This window comes from Falco naumanni, chromosome 2, assembly GCF_017639655.2.
Source record: "Falco naumanni isolate bFalNau1 chromosome 2, bFalNau1.pat, whole genome shotgun sequence".
Taxonomy (NCBI): domain Eukaryota; kingdom Metazoa; phylum Chordata; class Aves; order Falconiformes; family Falconidae; genus Falco; species Falco naumanni.
The window spans coordinates 9,350,207-9,370,350 of record NC_054055.1 but is presented as its reverse complement, the minus strand read 5'-3'; the positions used below and the strand labels follow the sequence as shown (position 1 = coordinate 9,370,350).

Below are 20,144 nucleotides of genomic sequence, written 5' to 3'. Positions count from 1 at the left end.
GACTTGTTCGCCTGCGCTCCTTCCCCCCGCTTTCCTTCCCTGAGGCCTTGGGGCAGCCCCGCCGGCCCCCGAGCGCGGCGCTGGTGCTGGCGGGCGGCAGCAGCGGCCCGTCTCCTGGCCGCGGCGTGAGGGGGAAGTTCCGTTGGCCGGCGCCGCCATGACGGGGCCGCCCGCTGCCGCGCTGCCCCGGCTCAGCCTTTCCTCAGGGATTTTGCCCGAAATCCTCGGCCTGTGCCACGGGGCGCCGCTGGGACCCACGGGTCGCTCTGTATTGGCCAGACGCGGGGGGGAAGGCGGGTAGCGGCGGTCGTGAGCCCCGCGTCAGCCGGCCGGGCCTGCGCTCCAGCCCCGCGGTGTTGGGTCGGCTGGGGCCGGCGGCCTCCCCTCGCCTCAGGCGCTGCTGCCGAGACCTGCTGCAGAGGGGTGGGCTTGTGCCTTACAGAAACTCTGGAAAGCCTCAGGTTCTCTCATTGCCCTGTTCTGAGCTGTATTCTTCGTCACTTAATTTCTTTAATTGGGTTTTAGGCAGATACTCGTCTCAAAACGCTCACTTTCTGCAAAGGAATTATCTTAGAACATCCAATGGGCATTTGATAGCAGTTTTGATTAAAAAATTGCATGAAATTACAGAACCTATACTTCACTTTCAAAAACGAGGTATTTTTTACAGAATTCATGTTAACAGCTGTTTACTGAATTTCCATCCCGGGACAGTGCCTTTGGCTAGTTCATGGTGGCCTGTGCCAAGAAGCCATGCAGAAGCACTTGGCGTTGAACTCCATACAGTTGTAGGTCTCCAGCGGGAGAGGTGAGACAATTCACTTTGCTGGCCAGCCTTGTCATTTGCTTTTCTTCTGGATTTAAAAAAAAAAGGCATTACCTTGAACTTGCTGTACTGGGACATTGTGTTAAACACAGTACTTTGGCAAGTAGTGTAACCGGATCTTCCTCTCATGTAAGTCTGTATAATTGTGTTACAGTCTGTAACCGTCACTTGGCGATGAGAAATTACTCCCTGGTGGGAAAATTATGGCCTGGTGATATTGTCTCTTTAAAAAAAACAACTCAAACCACAAAACATACTTAAATATTTTTCAGAAACATGAACTAGATGACCTCCTGGGGTCCCTTCCAATCTGAATCATTCTGTGTTTCTACACTGCTGCTGTTTGCTCATAACAGTATCTTGCAGGATGGAGTCCCGGTTCCTTGCTGAAACCGCTTTGTGCAGGGCAGCAATGCAGCCTGCTGAGCTGGGGGAGGTGGCAGCGGAGTGATACACAGCCACAATATCAAGCGCTGCATTACAGCATGGGGTGTGTTACAGTCAGGCTGGATTATTGAAACAGCTTCAGCCCTCTTCCTCTGTGGCAACCCTAAATCTGCATTAGCACTACTATCACGCTACACATTACAGGAAAATAGGAACTGGTAAACTGCGAAGGCTGTTTTTAATTGTATGTAGTACTTTTTTACATATACCACAAACATGTTCATGCAATATCTCATTCATGTTCTTTAACATTTTTTAATCTCAAATTGCATAACAATTTTTACTACTACTACCGTTTCTTCTCCACAGGTGGAAAAACTGAGGCACTAATACCTTAAGACCTACATTTTCATTTGTACAAATTGTACAATGTACAAATAATTTCAGGATTGCTTGACTTGCCAGACAGTAGCCTACCTCTTCAAGACTTTTAACAGTGCGAAGTCTAATCAAACAGTGTTACTGCATTTTGGTACTGTAATGATGACTACTGTAGAAGGTGATTACTAATTATTTTAGGTTCCTCTTATGCTTGACTATCTGAAGTTAGACCCTAGCTGTTAGATCTACTTACAACACGTTATTTCTGTTTGCAAGTTTTGGCAACATACCAAGATGTTGCAAGGGGGTTTGGGTGTGTGACTCCCATTGTTTCCAGTTACATAGTTAATCAGTGGAAAGGCCTGAAGGAGAACACAGGTTATTTGTTCCCGTGGCCTGGTCGTGGATTTTTTTTTTTTTTACCCAACTGCTTCTACATTTAGGATTTGATCCTGTGCCATTGAAGTCAGTGAAAACGTTATTAACTTTGGTGGGAGCAAAATATCAGACTGCTAACAAAGTGAGCTGTGACAGAGCAATGGTGTAGTTCTAGTGAGAGAGCAACGCCGGATGACTAACGTGTCGTACGAAGAACTGCTTTTGTACAGCAGCTTTAATTTTGACATCAGTTTGTCCTGAAGCTGGTCTGTGTAGTTCAGTCAAGAGCAATTGTGTAGTATGCTCACTTGGTGAAGGATCTGGTGCCCTCCACTGTGATATGCCATGCTGTGCCAAGTCCTTAGGCAGCCAGCGGCAGAGGCATGGCTGTGTGAAGCACCTGGGAAGTGATGGCTGACAACTTGTTTGCACAAGTGAGAAGCCTCCCTGGTGTCATACTTGAAAATGTGATTGATGAAAGAGTTTGTGATGCCCACAGGTTTGGAAGAGAGCCAGTGTTGGGGTGGACCTGCTCCAGCATTTGCATACATACATGGAGTAGCTCTGCTTCCTGCTCTTGCTGCGCTTCTTGTCATCTTTCTTTTGGGTCTTACTCTTTTGGACCTTTTTCTGGGGTTGCAGAGGGCATGGCTGTCTCAGGTTTTTGCATATTGCTCTGTTTCTGACAAACAGAAGTGTCTTAGGATTCCTGCTGGTATGAATCTCAATCTCATGAAGTTAGTCTGAACATTTTGGTTGGTTCCTGTGAAGCTGACACACTGTTGTTTCTTTGATTCATCAGTTATTTCCTATCTCTAAAATGTTACTGAACTGACTAATGCCCTTTTCTTATTCCTCAGTAGCTGTCAAGAAGAAGCAAAATTATACTTCTGTGCATGAGGCAGTGAAAGCTGGTGATGTAGAACATCTTGCATCAATGATAAAAAATGGAGCTGATATTAATGAGGTGGATTTAGTCCACAAATTCACACCATTGCAATGTGCTGCCCACTCTGGAAGTCTGGAGGTAAAATATGGTAGTGTTCAGACACAGCAATTTTTTTTTTTCTTTGGGAGAGGCTGGACCCAAAAATGCTAGCTTTGATCAAGCTAAATCAGTAATTTTCTGCCTGTTTTTCTCATTAAATATATTAACCAAGAGCAGAAGTATGAGATTTTAGGTTTTCATTTTCTCTTTTTGAAGCCCCAGACAGTTTACTTTGTCAATATTGCCAGATTTTACAAAAATCAGTCATTTTCTTACTCTGAGCAAAATGTGCCTTATGGCATCCCTTCCAGACTCATGATCTTCTTTTGTCCCTGTTGTGTTTTCCCCTTCTCTTGGGACACCTAGAAAATCCTGTAGGATGTGTAAAATGTTCAGAGGGTGATTAAAACAGAGAGTGAGAAGTGACATGAAAACATGTTCATTCGGTTTACCAATGTCCTGTCCCATGCCTTATTTTCTATAGAAATAGTCTTAAAACATTTTATTTTAATAAATGAAGACATTGAATATTGATGGAGAAGTCAGAAGGTGCTTGCTTGAATGTTTTAAACTTCCAGCAGGACTGGATTGCTGTATTCAGCACAATGTTCCCCTTCTTGTTGCAGCCTCCTTGTACAATCTTTACAGCAATCTAACCTTGACGCAACAAGGCCATGAATAACCACATAAAAATTCATGTCCCAAAGGAAAGAATGTAAAGCTCTTGCTAAACTCAATAAGTGCAATGCTGTTTCTGGAATGTACAGGAATTGTCAAGAAAATGCTGATCATCGTGTTGTCAACCCTAAAAATAGATTGCTTATCTACCCTTTTCTGCCTCTATAAATTCTGCCATTTTTTAGTCGAATCTCCTACTTTGCAATCAATGTGTTAGACTTTATTGAATTATCTGTCATGGTTTTGTCACTAGGCTTCTTGGTGGAGACAGTGGAGGAACTGTAGCTGTAGGCTGGCCTGAAAGCAGATAATAAGTCATAATAACATATAGTAAGAATTTTTAATGGGTCTTCTAGCTGTTTTTGGATAGTTCATAAACCTTTCCATTGTGAGCAATAATGCCTACTGGAAAAAGGCAAATAAAACAAATGTAGGCCATGGAAGGATGCGAAGAGAAATGTGATTATGTACACCTAAGGAGCCTAATAAATTAAATGAGGCTTTAGATTTGTCACATGGTATTTTTCCTGCCAGTAATTTTAGCTGGAATTCAAATGAGCATGTTTGCATTGTTTCTTCCAATTCTTTCACCTCATGCCACGTGAATACTCTCACAGATTACATTTTAAATCTGGAAGAGTAAAATTAAGAAGCCATACTGTAAAATCAGTGCTGGGATGTGAATTAATAGGTTATTTGCACATTTTGTACCCTTGGGTGAAAACTGGGAAGTATAACTTACCTGTAACTGCCTAATGCACAAATACCTGGCTAAGGCATCCTCTGGGGTGTTGTATTTCCATAATGACGTATCCCAATACTGTTTTGAAATGTAGCATCGACTGATAAATTAGGACTTAAAATGTGCTTCAGATACATAAGAAAAATAGTTAATAAAAACCTTTGGTTTTGGTTGAGCAGTGCCTTCACTGGTTGCTCTGGTATGGAGCTGATACAACACATGTAACTGTCAGAGGGTGGACAGCAGCTCACCTTGCAGCTATCCGAGGTCAGGATGCTTGCATGCAGGTACGTATAGATATTCACTCTCAAGCAAAAGTAAGTAGAGCAGACCTTCAGTCTGGACAAATTCATTATGAAGATCAGCTGAGAGCTCCTAATGGAGCTATGAGCATCTTGTCTTGATGTCTTTACCTCTGAAATCAAGTCACTCTAGTTAAAACCACTCCACTCGTTTGTGCTGTCTGTGCAAACACATTTATTTTGTGCACTCTCAGGGCCTTGGGGTCAGGCCAAGGTTATCCTGCTGATTGTCTGAAGTCATCTTTCTTGGCAATGTTTGCTTTTTCAGCTGGTGAACCGAGCTTTTCTTTGCATTTCTTTTAGGCTTTGTTAATAAATGGAGTAAATGCAGAAGCTCAAGATGATTGTGGGTGCACACCGTCACACTTAGCTGCAGCCCATGGGAGGTCTTACACCTTGCAAACCATACTGCGAAGTGGAGCGGTGAGAGACTTTTACCCGCAGTTCCCTAGCGCAAAGCCAGAATCTGGTATCTTTTTCCAAACCAAACTCTCCCTAGTTTAAACTGAGATTTAAGACTGTGGATTAATTACTGTTGGTGAATTTATTTTTAGAGTAAATTTTTTTTTTTATTATTGTAAGATATGTTAGGGAAATGATCCAAAAATCTGGAGAGAATAAAGTGAGTAAACCACATTCCACTGAGGGTGTCATTAAATGAAAATCAGGTGCTGTGGTGGTTGTGATTTTTTGCACTGTATGTATCTTCTATAGTAAATGAGTCAAAAACGTAAAAAAAAATAATCCAGATGAATATTTAAGGAATAATGACCAAAGCAGTGATAGAAGTATGTCTAAAAATGCACATTTTATCTGTGTATTATTTAAATAAACCCAAGAACCTGGAAAAAGTACATGTCTTGGAACAGGAACTGCATATGTAGCATGAACTTTGTTATTTGATTTAAATAATTTGACACAATGAACAGCTGATTCCTATTTATAAAATTTGTCTTGTGTCTAAGATTCATAAATGAATGCATTAACCTGCCGCTTTCATTTTAGAATGTGAATGCTTCGGACAGGAATGACTGGAAGCCTGTTCATTATGCTGCTTTTCATGGTCGTTTGGGGTGTTTGCAGCTTCTTGTTAGATGGGGAGCATGTATAGATGATGTGGATAACAAAGGAAACCTTCCAGGTATATCAGCATAAATCACACATTTTTTAACCTTTGGTTTACAGTTGTTGTGTTATGTGATAATTGTAGCAAACTACACACCAGCAGGATTTGCTATTTGATTCCATGCAATCAACATGGGTTTTCCATTTTTATAATGATGAGGGGTTTTATAAAATCCAAAGTATTTACCTGTTGGGACAGTGTCCTGTTAGCTGCTGCTGCTGGCAGGGATCAGAGCTCATGGGTGCTGGAGTAGGGAGCAGGCTGAGCCTAGCTGAGAGCGCTGTGTAGGTAGGCAGCATCTCCTATCCATGTGGTGGAGCGCATGTGCCAAGGAGGTCACAGGAGGAGAAGGGTAAGTGGGAAGGAGGCAGTTTCAGCTGCTGTGTGCTTCATTTTGAATCTGTGCCAGCCTTTAATGGCTATGCCAGTGTGATCGGATTCTGGCATGTTCATATGCAGGTTTTTGTATGCCACTGTTTCTTAACTGATTTGGTAAAAGCCTTGTTCTCATTTACCTGTGATTGCTTCATCCTGGTTTCTGGGATACCAGTATTTCTGTATTATCTGTATGGTATTTCTGTATTACCTGTAATCTGTACTCTGTATTCTTTTTGTAATCATGAGCACAAAAAATGGGCAGTGTTTATTCCTTGCTTTTCATAGTTTCTCCAGTATCCCTCTGCCTACCACTCTGCCTCAATATCCGCTGTAAAGTGAATGGTATTGCTCGTACCCTGGGTTCTCCTTGCATCCTTTCCCTTTTAGCATTTTCCTTCTTATGGTTTGTCACGTTATTTCTTCCAAATAGCATACTTTTTCCCTCTGTGATTTGTATGAAGTTATCTTTTTAAATCCCTTCTTAAAATCTTTTACCCTCTGTTAAGCACCACTTAACTAGTAAACTGGTATCTGTGTTCTGTTTTGCAAACCTGGGTCTTGTTAAAGGATGTGAAGCTCTTCCATCCCAGCAGGACATCTGATGTATTAGCAATAAGGGGTCATGATATGAGGCACCCTGGTGGCAGCATAGAAGGTAGCTTTATTTGTATTTGTGAGCATTTCCCTGATAATGGACTCCTGTGAAGAGATAGCAAATGCCAGCACAGCTCTACTTAAATGCTCTGTCTATACTGGTTAGTAGAAAATTGGTTTTGTTGTTATTTTGTTATCTACAGAAGCTTGATCCTCCAGCCTTTGTTCTGTTTCATTTGATCATATTATCATCCAAAAGAAAGAAAATGCTTTGAAACATTGCTAGTAAAAGATTAATAGAAGCGGTGTGCTGTACAGATCAGCTTTTCCTCAGCTTGTGAAACAGCAAGTGAACTTAAATCATCTTTACGTACTTCAGCTTCAAGATTAGCTGGACAGTGCTATAGTCTTTCCTATGAGAATACTGAAGCAAATTCACTGAGGTTGCAATGCCATACACCTGAAACTGAAAAACTGGCTGCACCTTTTGCGCGTGTGTATTATAGCAGAGGCTTTGATTACCTCTAATCATGCTAATGTTTTGGAAGAACTGTGGTTCAATCAATGTACAGAACGGGCTGTGCTTAGTAATTCAACATTTTGGGTTTTTTGGCCGTATCCATGCTTCCTTTATTGCTCAGTAGTTAAACCTGTTCTAAATATAGCATTAATTTAATTATAGTGCAACATCTGAATTTTTCATAGGCACTGGTTTTTCACTTGTGACTTTGAGAAGAGCGAGTAGTGTGTTAGACTGATTTTATAAAAGGCGAGATGAAACACAGAGAAGTTGGGCTGCCAACACCAGCCACCCACTGCCTATTTGTGATGGCAGAGACAAGGTTTTTCAAAGTTTTCAGCATTAAGCTGCATATTTTGTGTTAACATCACAGTACCCTTTGGCTTTAGTTTCAACTGCAAGTGCTCAGCATGCCTGAGGATGGTGCGGCACAGTTAGACATTGGGCACTAGCTACTAAGAAACACACAGGTTAAAAGCTACTTACGAAAAGCTTCTTCATGGATCTTCCACAGCATTCCACTGAAACTGTGCAAAAAGACACAGAAAGAATTCAACTCTTTAATCTATTTTCCCCTTGCCACCTTTGCAGAAAATGTTGAGCTTTTCTGACCTCTTTCTGCACAGGAAAGACATCTGATTAAAAAAAAAGTTTCATCCCAAAAGGTGAGGTTTTATCCCTAAGATTTTAGGTATCTGAAAGTGGATTCATAAGGGTTGAGTCAGTTTTTCACCAGCAGACTAGTAATCAGTACTTACCTTTAACAAGGTATCTCTTCTATTCACTTATCCCTGAGTAACTAACTCACTGAATAAAATTAAGACAATGGGGAAAACTGCCCTGATTTCAGTGAAGCTCAAGATTTTGTTGCATTAAATTTTAGCAATCTTCTATACCAAACTATTGTCATCTTACTGTAAAATCAATATCCATCACCTTTTAAAGCAATTATGCTCTGGTAGGCTGTGGATGGTATGCAGTAGAGAATTTGCATGTGCCAAAAATGGTGACTTTTATTTCCTGGGTACATTGTTTATTAATTATGAAGATAACGAGGTTCTTATCTGGAGACAAAATAATCCTTTTGCCTCTAGAACATCAGCAAGCTTTTACAGAACGTTTTCATGGAGTGATAACACATAATAAGCGTTTGTTTGGCAACTTCTTCTCGTTAATGGGACTAGAGCATACTACCAATTACAAAATAATGAACAAATGTTTTGTACCTCTTGCACTGTTATAGGCTTAGCACTCTAGTAGTATTAAATATCTAAACCTCAGCATAGCCTAAAGGGTCAGGGGTGAAACACTTGACCCCCATGGGGAACCGTCACTGCCATGGTGAGGTGGAGCAGCTCCTGCACGCAGCAACTATCCGCAACGAGTGTGAATAGGAGCCTCTGCCATGGGATGTGCCTTCCAATACTTTACCTGGTGAAGTGAATGTCACTGTCCTCCTTTTATAGGTGGGGTGGCTGAGGGTGTGACGCAGCTTGTTTGTGGTGGCACAGTAGAGGTGGGACTAAAGTAGAAATGGTCTTAACTCCTAATCAAGGACACTGCTTGCTTGGCCCTCTGTAATGAGTATCTCTAGGACAGCAAGTCAGACAGCTGCTGAAGAGATATTTGTGTTCACAGGAAAGATGAGACCCCAGAAGTGCACTCTCCTAGCTGGTGCTCAACAGATTCTTGGCAGTATTATCTCCTGCAAACAGCTCAGCGAGGAACTCTTCTTTGCAGATCCTATCCTTGACAGCTTTCGTTTAGCTCCTTTACGTAGAGCTGAACTGTCCTGGATAGGAGCTGTACATCCCCTATTCATGTGAGGCTGCTCCCACTTGTTGTGCAGTGTTGGATGGCTCAAGTGCTGGTAGATGAGCTAGATCTGGCTGGTGATGAGAGCGCTGCTTTCTTGGCGGGCAGCAGTGTTCCACTCTAACATACTTTATTTTTCCTTGTGCTGTAGCTCATCTGGCAGCGGCAGAAGGACACTTGCATTGCTTTATGTTCTTGGTCAGTAAAATGGCCAGTGTCATGCACACGCTGAAAGCCAGGAATGACCAAGGAGAGACTCCAAGGGACTTGGCTGAACGGTTCTATAAAGATAATATTCTCCAATATATTGATAGTGTGGAAGAAGAGGGGGAGCATCCAGAGAAACAGGAAGGTGAGTATTGGTAAAGATACTGTTAAAATGGGCATTGTAATTCTATAGAAATGCTTGATTCTGAAAACTTGTATGAGCAGAAGTATAACATTTAAATTACCAATATAAGGAAGTTCTTTTCAATGCTTACTATGCTTCCTGACAGCTGAAGACTGGGATACTCAGTGTGATTTTGTAAATATCTTAGGTTTACCCATGATCAAAATAAAATGTTCAACAGACCAAGGATATTAGAACTGCACCTTTACCTCTCTACTTTTTCCAGGCACTTACCGTCTTTATCTGTTAGTCTTTTTTCATTATACATATATGTGTGTATGTCAGTACTCCCTGTCTGTAACAAATTACTAGAAAAATCAAATTGTCTATATGGGTAGTTTTTAAGTAAGGAGAAGTAAAATAGTTAATATATTTCATTAGACTATGCAATTCAAAATAGGCAAATCACCTCAGTTACCACCAGTAATACAACATCAACCGTCAAACAAAGGTATACTTGTTATTTCAGGTTGATAAATTAATCTCTTAACTCTGTGAGATGCCTGTAGCCATAACCAAGGCATGTTCAGTCAAGTCTGTGATGAACCGTGCTAGTTAGGCAGCTGCATTTTAACTGATTAAAGGTGCATTAACCTTGGTAACTACAGCTATGAAGTGTCCATGCATAAGTTGGTATGAGAGAGGCAAGCCATGAGAGACAAATATGAGCGTGTTTAGTGGAGTTACTGTCATCTGTTTGGAAACATGTGGATTTCATTTTCAGTTTTAGCTTTCCCAGCTCATGTCGCTGCTTTCAATGGGGACTTGTTAGTGCTTAGAAGATTAGTGAGAAGAGGAGTAATCAATATTAATGAGCGGGATGATAAGGGATCCACTCTCATGCACAAAGGTCAGTAATTATGATCTGTGTTTTGGCTTGTTACTGTTTGTGGCTGGCTTGTTTACTTAGTTTTTCAAGTGCCTACTCATCAGATAAACTTCATGAAAAACAGCATCTCATTTCCTGAGGGCTCAAAAGGGCAACCCTGAAAAAAATATTTTGTGATATATGTGCGTGTAGGTGGCACTTTCAAAACAAAATAACCAAGCTGAAGTCAAGAAAGAAGAGTTTGTATTCAAGAGAAAACGACATCTAAACTGAAAACTAATTAGTTTTTTTTATCAGGTGAGATGTGACTTTTAGAAACATTGGCTAGCTAGGTATAAGAATGAACTGTATCGCGGCTTGGACCTTTATTTACTGAACATACCAGTACTGTGGAGATGTGTTGTAAAAACCACAACAAAGTCATTTGGCGGGATGCTGTGAAGGAAGGTAAACTTCTGGTATCTAACACCTTGATAAGTAGTGGAGTGCTAGCATTACAGAAAAACGGTCCTCTTTGGGGGTTTCATAGCAATGTCTGAAAGAAGAAATACGAGAAGAAGGAAACAGGGAGGTATTTTTGTAATATGGTTTTAACACTGTTTCCCACATTTATTTTTGAGTAGATATAAATGGTAGAATTTTTAAAACCATAATTGAAGTTCTCATTAAAAAAAGTAGTATGTAGTGATTTAAAAAATGTTTTCTACATTCTTGACCACCCTCTTAGAATGGTTCTAACCTACAATTGTTTCATCCCCAATCTTTACATACAGGGTTGGTGTTATGGGCGAATACTATGGCCGATACTGTAATTTCATTTCCTTATCTCAGTAAGAAAACAAGTACAGCAAATATCTGAAGGGGCTGCTTTCTTGAGAAAAACAGATTACAGGTTTCAGCTACACATGCTAAATGCCATCATCCGTATGTGAGACGTTGTTCCTGGTACCACGGGGTGTAAGCAGTAGCCATGCCAGGCCATATGACTAGGCCAAGCTGTTGTGTTAGGCTGCAGCTGAGAAGTGTTGCCTTGAGTGTCTGGCCCAAGAAATGAGGTACCTATAGCTCTAGCACAAAGCTCTGGCTTCTCTCCTCCATGAGACAGCACCATGCACCACAGACAGGGGCAACTAGTGTGTGTGATATATGGGAGTCCAAAGCCAGAGAGAGGTGACAGTGCTTTGCTGCAAATCTATAACATACAGGCCTTACTGCAAGGGAGCATGAGGCAGCAGTTACTTGTGTGTCTCACGTGCATGAGACTTGGCAAATTTAGTCTAACTTGTGCTCAGGAAAAGTTGCCAGTAAATTTCTTGGACTGGAAAGAATCATGAAACCACATTGCATGATCTTCCCCAAAACTGTGTACCCCTGTGATCTGAGCATCTTGACATGTAGGCTTTTCTTGAATAGTATCTCCCCTGTGGTGTCTTAGTGAACCCAGTCTCTGGCATGTCAAATAATGACAAGAGGAGGACATTTTAGGTTCGAAACACTTCAGTTGTGTATAACTGATCTGTGTGCACCTTCCTTCCCGTAGCTGCTGAACAGGGGCATATCCATTGCTTACGGTGGTTGATTGAAATGGGAGCTGACTGTGACATTACAAATGATGCTGGAGAGACTCCAAAGGATTTAGCCAAGAGGTAGCGGTACATATCCTATAGCTCTGTCGTTTATTTACTTACTGTTTATGTATCAATATCATGTCAGCTTTGTTGGAATTAATCCTCATTTTCAGTGATGGAGCAAGAACAGATCAGGCCCATGGATTCCAGCTCTAAGTGATAAGCAAAGCTGTATTGTAGCTATACAATATTTTAATTTTCACTTGATTTTTTTTTTAATAAGGTCAGACATAAAAGACAAAAACTAGCTGATCTGCAGAAGGAAAGTTGTGAGCCAGTATGCTCACAGTTTGCTGTACAAAGTAAATGAGAAGTAGCAAAGGCTAGTGGATTTTTGCATTAATGAAAATAATGCAGTTTCTGATGAGATTCAGTTAAGAAATCCTGTGAAGGAAGATACCTCTGATGTAGGAGTCACTGTCATAAGATTCCACTGAGGCAGAGTTCATGCAATCAGAATACAACAAAAAGATTAACTACTCATAGTTTGTGTACCAATGCTTTCTTTAATTCTGAAACCTACTCCGATAAATGGGAACATGAATTGTTTCGAAGAGTTTCTGTAATATGCATTTTTCCGGATGATGGGGATATTTCAGTGTAGGTTAACTGTTCTCTGTGCAGATTTGTGCAGCTGGAAGCTGTGGAACTTTTGACACAAAGAACTGGAGACAGTAACTCTAGTGATGAAGAACTAGATGCAAACAACATAAAGTTTTTTGATAGACATGGTGTGGAAGGGAGTACAGATAGCAAAGAAGATTTAACCCTGGACAAAGCAGATAAAAGGAATGCACGCAGTAAGCACTGTCTTTCCATCACTCCTTGTTTGAAAAAGCTGGTCTCAAGACATTATAGTCCTAGTTGCACAGTTTCTGCCAACTGCTGTGACTTTTTGTAAGATGAGATAGTTGACAGGATATCTGTATCATTGAACATTTAAATATACTGTGGAAAATTAGAAAGCATAGCAGAGGGCAATCAGAACCTAATTGTTACACTGCTTTAATCCCTGTTGGTGAAATCATGTTGGATTGCTACTTGTTTTTGAGATGTTTGCTGTGTGGGTGTCAGGTGTAGCTCAGTGTTTGCTGAGCAGTGTGATTTCTGCTCGGTGTTTGTGAGACTGTTTTCCAGACTTGGATTCCAGCGTGACTGTCTTCATGCATTTTACCTACCTGAAGAACTCTGTCTTACAGTGAGGGCCTATTGCAAGATTCAAGAACTTAAGCAACTTCTAGAAATTGCCTACAGCAACTACAGACAGCTGGGAGGAATAACAGAAGAGGAGAAGAAGACAAAAAAAGAAGAAAGAGATGTTGAGAAGTAAGGTTAATTTGCCCTGCTAATGTTTAACTTGGTGAGGCTTGTTTTAAAGCCTTCTTTGAGGCTAACTTACACTTAAATTGCTTTGGTCATTCAGTCTTTTCCACTTACCAACTTTAGCCAGGTGAAAAAGAAATGGAATTCAGCAATTTGTCTGATCATTTCTAAACTTCTTCCACCAGGATTAGCCCCACAGCACAACAGAAGTGTTTGATGGGTCCACACTTCTTGTGCAAGATCATATGTTTGGCCTTCAAGTTTTCCTGCAGCATATGTGCAGTAGGTCTGATAAGTTCTGGCTGTTTTGTTTGCATTGGGGATGCTAAATACATGTGTGCATTTTAATAAATCTGAAAAAAGGCATTAGCCTGGATGGAAGTGCATGCACAGCAGAAATTATTCAATGACCTGCTAGATTTCAGTGTCAAGGGCAATATATTTCTATGCTCAAGAAAGCATTAGCTCATATCCAGACCACAGTAAAAAGAAATCTCAGCAAACCTGCCCCTGCACATGAAGCGCTTTTCACAATGTCTGTCTGATTTTCAGTGTCTCCATTCAATGAAAGGGTTCTGTTAGATTGGTCAGGTGATCTGATGGGCAGATTATCTAAGTTTCAAAGAAAAGACCTGTCTATCAGAGATTTAGGGCTTAAACAGTAATGCAGCATCCAAAAGACAGCTCTATCTCCATCTCTACCTGTCAAAAGATTTGGCTACCCACTGTTCTCAGTCTCTGTAAATAACCGTGTCCATTATGTGTTTGGGTCCCCCCCAAACACCATCTTTATTTGGTCACTGAGAGGAGAGTGTATCTGGAGGGCTTGTATGCCATCAAGAAGATAGCAGATTTACCAGTCTCTGTAGGTCTGGGGCAGGTGATAGGTGTCACGTGTTGGGATTAAGTAGTTCATTTACAACCATATATGAGCCAAGAAACGGAGGTCAGGATTTCTTTTGGTTCCAAATCACTCGGCCCAGGCTGAAAGTCCGTCTTCCTTAACTTGATATGTCTGCAGTGTACGTATCTGCCTCCCAGTTAGTTACCTTCAGCTCCTTTCTAGACTTCTTCAAGAGATGTGGGCACTTGCAGGGCATAATTAGACATGCACTTTGGGATGAGATTCATCACTTCTAGGAGTGTCTCTCTCAGCTTTAGAGGAGAGTGACCAGCTCAGATGATGCCTACGTTGGAAGGTCAGAGCAATCTATTTACAATAATGGAAAATTCACTGTTGACTAATGGCAGAAACTAGAGTTCGTTTCGGATATTGCAGCTGCTCAAAAGCTAGCAGTGCCTATTAGAGGACTCTGATAAGGCTCTTTTTTAAGGGATTTTGCTTTATGTGGCATGTGTGGCTAAACTAGGAAAATTGTGAGGCTCTCTGAAGGTTCTTTCTCACCTGTAGAGGCTAGAGAGCACCCCTAGCTCCACACTGGCCTTTTGAAATGGAAATACCTCTTCTCAGCATACGTACCTACCCTTCTCAGGGTACCTACCTATGGATAAACACCAAGATGCTTGTATCATATGCCAGAAAACCTTATTATTTAAAAATATTTAATGACAACACCATTTTTTTAGATGAAAAGCAGGAGCTGCCACTTTGGAAGGCCACTGTAGCAGATTTTTATGTTTTCTGGTTTAGTCCAGGTTTTCTGGCTGTGAGAGGCCTGGTGTGAACTGCTGTGCCATGCTTTGACCAGACTGCCCTGCATGGAAAAAATTGCCACCATGTGTGCGCCACACAGTTTTGGATCTGTGATCATTAATCTGAAGTGTGCAAGAAGTCGGCCTGTTCCCCTGAGCTCTGAGTTCCCTGCATAAGCACGGGCTGTTCTTACAGCACCAGTAAGGCTGATACAGCTTGGTAGCTTTGGGCTGCGTGGTTCAGGAATACTTCAGTCCTGGAAATGTGGTAGCTCTTGCTGAGAGCTTTCCTGCTGTGCTGTTTGAATCCACAGGGCAGGTGTCCCCCTTTTACTGTCTTCCATCCTTGTAGCTGTTCTAATTCATCCTGATAGAGAGGAGAACCAGCTCAACTCCAGATGACTCAGTTGCTGAGGTCAATTGCTGTTGTAATAAGAATATATGTGAATTATGTCTTAGCTAACCAGTTCCAGGAATCTCAATTAATTTAGGAGCCGTTGTGGGTGTGACCAATGAGATCTTGTACGACTGTTTATCAGCCAGTGCTTTGGTTTCTCTTTAGTAAGAGTCATGCAGGCTGTCATTTGAGTATTCCTCATCTGTGGCTAAGCTAATCAAAAGGATGTAGAGGCACCAGACAGAAAGGAAAAAGCTGCCCCTGCCCCTCCAGAATTCCAGTTTTTTGCTCTTTCTCTGTTTCATACTAAAGTTTTTGCTCCTTGGGCGCTTCTCCCTCTTCCACAGCTGGAGATGGACGTGTCTGGCTCTGCGTGGGAAGACGTCTCCATCTCGTGGTCAGATTGCGCTGAGCACAGCTGACCGCGAAGGAGGCAGAACGGCAGTCTGGGGTTGTTACAAAGGGCCTGGAGCCAGGAGCGCACCGCAGCTCACCCCAGCGCAGCTGCCGTGAGGAGTACCGCGCTGCTTTCTGCTGTGACTAACCCGTTCCTTAAAAAAGGCACAGGATGGCGTGGAGTAGCCAGGGCAGGTTTGGATGTGCTTCATGCTCCGCTTGTCTCCTTTGCTTTTGGCAGGGCTGTGAGGGAGCTGAAAGCCCAGCTGGAATATGAGCGAGTCAGGCGGGAGAAGCTGGAGAGCCAGCTGGATGACTACCGTGCTGAGATAAGTCATCTCAGAGAGCGCCTGGAGGAAACCCGCATCCTCCCTGCTGTCCCCGTGGTGAGTGCCACACAGACTTCCCATGGTGCGTGGGACAGAGGCTGCTGCCCGTTGCTTGGGTGTATTTGTTCTCCCTAAGATTCGCAGGCACAGTGCTAGGAAATACTGGAGTAAATGTGCTGGCAGCTTTTAGCTTGGAACACTGAAGTGAGCAGTAGCCTTTGTCGCATCCTGACAGTGTCTGTGCTGTGAAAGGGTATCAGTTTCTCCTCGCACGCTGGCAGAGAAGCACTGATATTCTTCGTATTAACAAAAGGGAGTGGACTGACCCCTGAGTACTTCCGTACTGCATATGCAGGGACTGAGAGTTCATCTTGGCTGGTACCTGAGACTGGACTGGTGCTTCAGGAGAGGTGGTGGCACCACCCCAAGGGTTTCCTGGCCTGTGGGTGCACAGAGATCACAACCATGGGTTTGTGGGATTCTGTGATACAGAAGAACACAGAGGCTTTTATGCTTTAAATTTCTTTGCTTTATTACAGATCACCAAAATAGCACAAAAATCACCACCAGCGATTTTACCTATGATTAATAAAGCAAATATAAATATATATATCTCTATCAAGCTATTACAAAATACTATTAGCAATCAATAATATAGTATCAATCAGTAGTATGGTAGCCATCAGTGGTAAAGCAACAATCAACAGATACAAACTATTGATTGGCTTAGCAGGTAAAGACAGAAGAACTCTAGCTTTTTTAAAAATCAAATCTTGAGGATAGATCAGAAGTTCACGTGCTGTGGATAACTGGCTAGCTGAAAAGGGTCACATAGCCATAGTCCAGCTGGCTGGACAAAAATGCACATCGCTCTCAGCTTATCTGAAGTAAAGCAAAAATACACTGTCTTTGGCTGTTCTTGTTACACATAACAGGAAGATTTCGGTGGGAAAAGAATGTTGCAGGTGGGAACAGATAACTACAGAAGAGAAACAAGGGGCGGGCTTGGTATTTAGGCAACTAACCAATAATGAGCTTAACTTTTGTAATATGTATGAGCTAATTATAACAAGGCATAAAAGGTGACTGTAAGGGACAATAAACGAAGTCTGCTGATCACTCATATTGAGTGACCATGTCTTCCCTCCGTCGTGACAATGTGCTAATTTTGGGGACAGGAAGGCTGGCCTTTCAGACAGTTCTCTGACACATAACTCCCACAGTCTGATGTGACAGTCGAAGACCCTATTTTTCAGACCTTTGCCATCTGGTCAGTCGGCACCCTTGGGTAGGGCACCTAAATTCCTCCTGCTAGGGGTTGTGGGAACTGATGTGCAGTAACAACATTGCTGGGTCTTCCAAGGATACAGCCAGTGGAAAGGGCTCATGGCCTTGCCAGCCTGGGCTGTTCTTTGCTGTTCTCAGAGCTTTGCTTAACTTCCTTGACCGTTGCACTGCCTCGACTGCGTAACTGCTTATGGGGCCCTGCTGTAGCCAGTATCAAGGTCAGGCAAAGACTCTAGTCACTGACAACATGGGTGACTCAGATACAGCTTCTTCCTCTGTCTAGGGAAGCCAGGAATACCAGTCCCAGGGATGTTCTAACCAGCACGATGTCTTGTTCTGAGAAGGAGCCATATTCATTCCCCTGCTGGCAGCTGTGCAGTGTGACCACTGTATTTCAATATTCACTGGTCCAGAGGGAGTCAGCGACAGAAAACAGTTTTATAAGCTGATTTATTAGGGCAGTCCTGCAGGAGGGGGGAGCTGGCCTGTGCCGCACGTGGAACTTTTACATTTCTTGGAGGAGAAATTGGGTTGCTGGATAAAAGGAGTAACTTCTCCAGCCAGGTTTGAGTGAGGCCCAGGTGCTTGGAGCATTCCTGCTAGATAACGGTCCTTTTCTGAGCATAATGGGGAAGAATGCTTGATGGATGCTCTGAGCAGGACACAAGCACTTTAGAGCTCAGTTTTGTCACAAATCATTTAAGCTGTGTGTGGATTTGAAATGTCTGGGGCATTTCAGGCCCCTTGAGAGCAGAGGTGATGCCACCCCTCAGCAACTGGGAGCAAGAGCTGTGGCTTGTGCTGTGCTACACATCCTTGGAGAAGGACAGAGGAATTTCTGTCCCGGGAATTTTTGTCCTGTTGCCATCATCTGGTCCCAGGCTAGCACAGCAAGGCTGCGTATGCGGTGTGGCCAGGTGGCATGCAGTTGCTGCAGCTCAAAGCAGCAAGGCTTTCAGATCGCCATGGTGCCTGTGTCACACACTTGTGCAGGGTGCTGGCTTCACAGCTTATGTTCTCATGTGCCGCGTTGCGCTGTTCTTTCCACCTCTCTTCTATGCCCCTTGCCTGCCTTCTTCCTCCTGCCTCCCCTTGCAGGATTGTTCCTGTACCTTTCCTACCCTCCCTGGGCCTTTCTTCCCTTTCCTTTAGCTGGTGCCTGCTTTCCCCCGCACCATATACAAGCTGTGATGCTCCTACAGCTGTTCGCTTCCCACTGTATCCTTGGGACTGGTCTTTTCCATACTGCTGAGACCCTCAGGCGAGCCAGGTGCCTCCACCTTTGAAAGAAAAGCCACTTTCTACTCCCCCAACTTGCTTTAAGACATTATTCATTTTACTCCCCCGGCAGGTTTAAAAATCTAGGAAAACTATGGCAATAGAGTGCCCCGTTTCTAGGGTGGAAGGGTGGCTGTAGTCAGATTTTTTACCAGCAGCCGCCTGCAAAAGTCTAGTTGGGCATTAGGTTTACTAGCTGGGACTGGAGACAACTTCTGTTGAGGCAGGTTTGTTTTCAAAAACTTCTGCTCCGAGTGACTGCTACAACCAAGGGGCCTCCAAATCTTACCCTGCTGTGACTGTCATCCCATGCCCTGGGACTACGCTCTGCCCTCGCCTTTAGTTTGAACACAACATTCTGTGGTTACACAAAGCCGTATATTTTCAAATCCTGTCTTATGAAGTAGCAGGTTTCAGCAACTGCTGTTTAATGGCCACAGTGTCCTCTGTTTCAGGAAGCTGAGACCATCTTCAAGTCTTGCAAAGAGAAAAAGAAAGTAAAGAAGAAACCAGCCTGCAGCCCTGGAGGACTGTTGGTGTGAGACCACGCTGAGGAGCGAACCCCCGCGGCGGCAGGCACGCTGGGGAGGTAGAACAGCCTTATTTTAAGCAATGCAAAGTGTTTTCATAGCCCAGCTCCACAGAGGCGTTGTGGTGCTCTGCATTTCACAGAACTATTTGTATTAGTTCTTTGGTTCTCTGGAATATAAAATATTTTTAAATCGCAGCAGCAGCAGCTTTTTTTGTTTAAGAAAAAAAACTCAAAAACCACAAGGGAAAGACTTTTCCTGTCCAGGTAGTAGTTTAGCAACTTTGCAAATTACAAGGTGACACTTTGAGAGTTAGCTGCAGCAATGTCATAAGCGACTGCTTCAGTTTTGGAAGGCATCCACCTGTGATGTCCCATCTCTGCAACAGGAGTTGTGAAGTCCTTGCAGAAGGCAAAGGGGCCACCACCAGAAGTTGGCAGCGCCAGCGTGTCCCATGGTTACAGAGCAGTCCGGAGGAGTGTGGAGATGGGAGGAGGATGATCACCACCACACTGGCACCACTGAGACGCTGAGTATTTCCATGTTACAAGCCAGATCCTATGCCCAGAAAATATGTGAGGGTTTATTGGAAATACTCTGCACTACTTGAGGGGAGGAGTTAAGAGCCCTTATCTGTCCCAGGGCTATACACAGTTGCTGAGAGTGGAGGCATTTCCCCTTGGAATGACAAAGACAGAGAAGTTCTCCCATTCTGTTGACCTCTGGGGTTATGGAAATTGCAAGAGATACTAAAAAAAATAAATCTATGGAGAGATTTTAAGTTTATGTAAACCAGTTCTCAAGAAAAAGGATTATTTAATAAAGACCCTGGAGTGTGCGTTCATATCTAAATAAAAAAAAAACCAGATTAATTTACTTGGATCTGAGTAGATCTGTAGGAATCTGGCATTAGTATTCCCAGTATGGGAATACTAACTTGGGAACAGTATTCCCATTTCACAGGCATATCAGATCTTTAATATTCCAT

At 42.8% G+C, this 20,144-nt stretch overlaps 1 protein-coding gene across 11 annotated transcripts in view; it reads left to right on the top strand.

The window, feature by feature from the left end:
* The first annotated feature begins 10 nt into the window (after positions 1–10).
* ANKRD42 (ankyrin repeat domain 42) overlaps positions 11–20,144 on the top strand; it is a 22,596-nt gene continuing 2,462 nt past the window's right edge. For 2 of the 11 annotated variants that reach the window (XM_040583276.1, XM_040583277.1), the window contains exons 1-11: positions 1,779–2,999; positions 4,560–4,667; positions 4,986–5,105; positions 5,688–5,823; positions 9,267–9,467; positions 10,231–10,356; positions 11,876–11,981; positions 12,588–12,763; positions 13,163–13,289; positions 15,974–16,118; positions 19,082–19,215. In XM_040583276.1, coding sequence (XP_040439210.1) covers positions 2,811–2,999; positions 4,560–4,667; positions 4,986–5,105; positions 5,688–5,823; positions 9,267–9,467; positions 10,231–10,356; positions 11,876–11,981; positions 12,588–12,763; positions 13,163–13,289; positions 15,974–16,118; positions 19,082–19,168 — 1,521 coding nt within the window. In that variant the 5' untranslated portion in view covers positions 1,779–2,810 and the 3' untranslated portion in view covers positions 19,169–19,215. The other 9 variants (XM_040583273.1, XM_040583272.1, XM_040583271.1 and 6 more) reach the window with 9 other exon arrangements.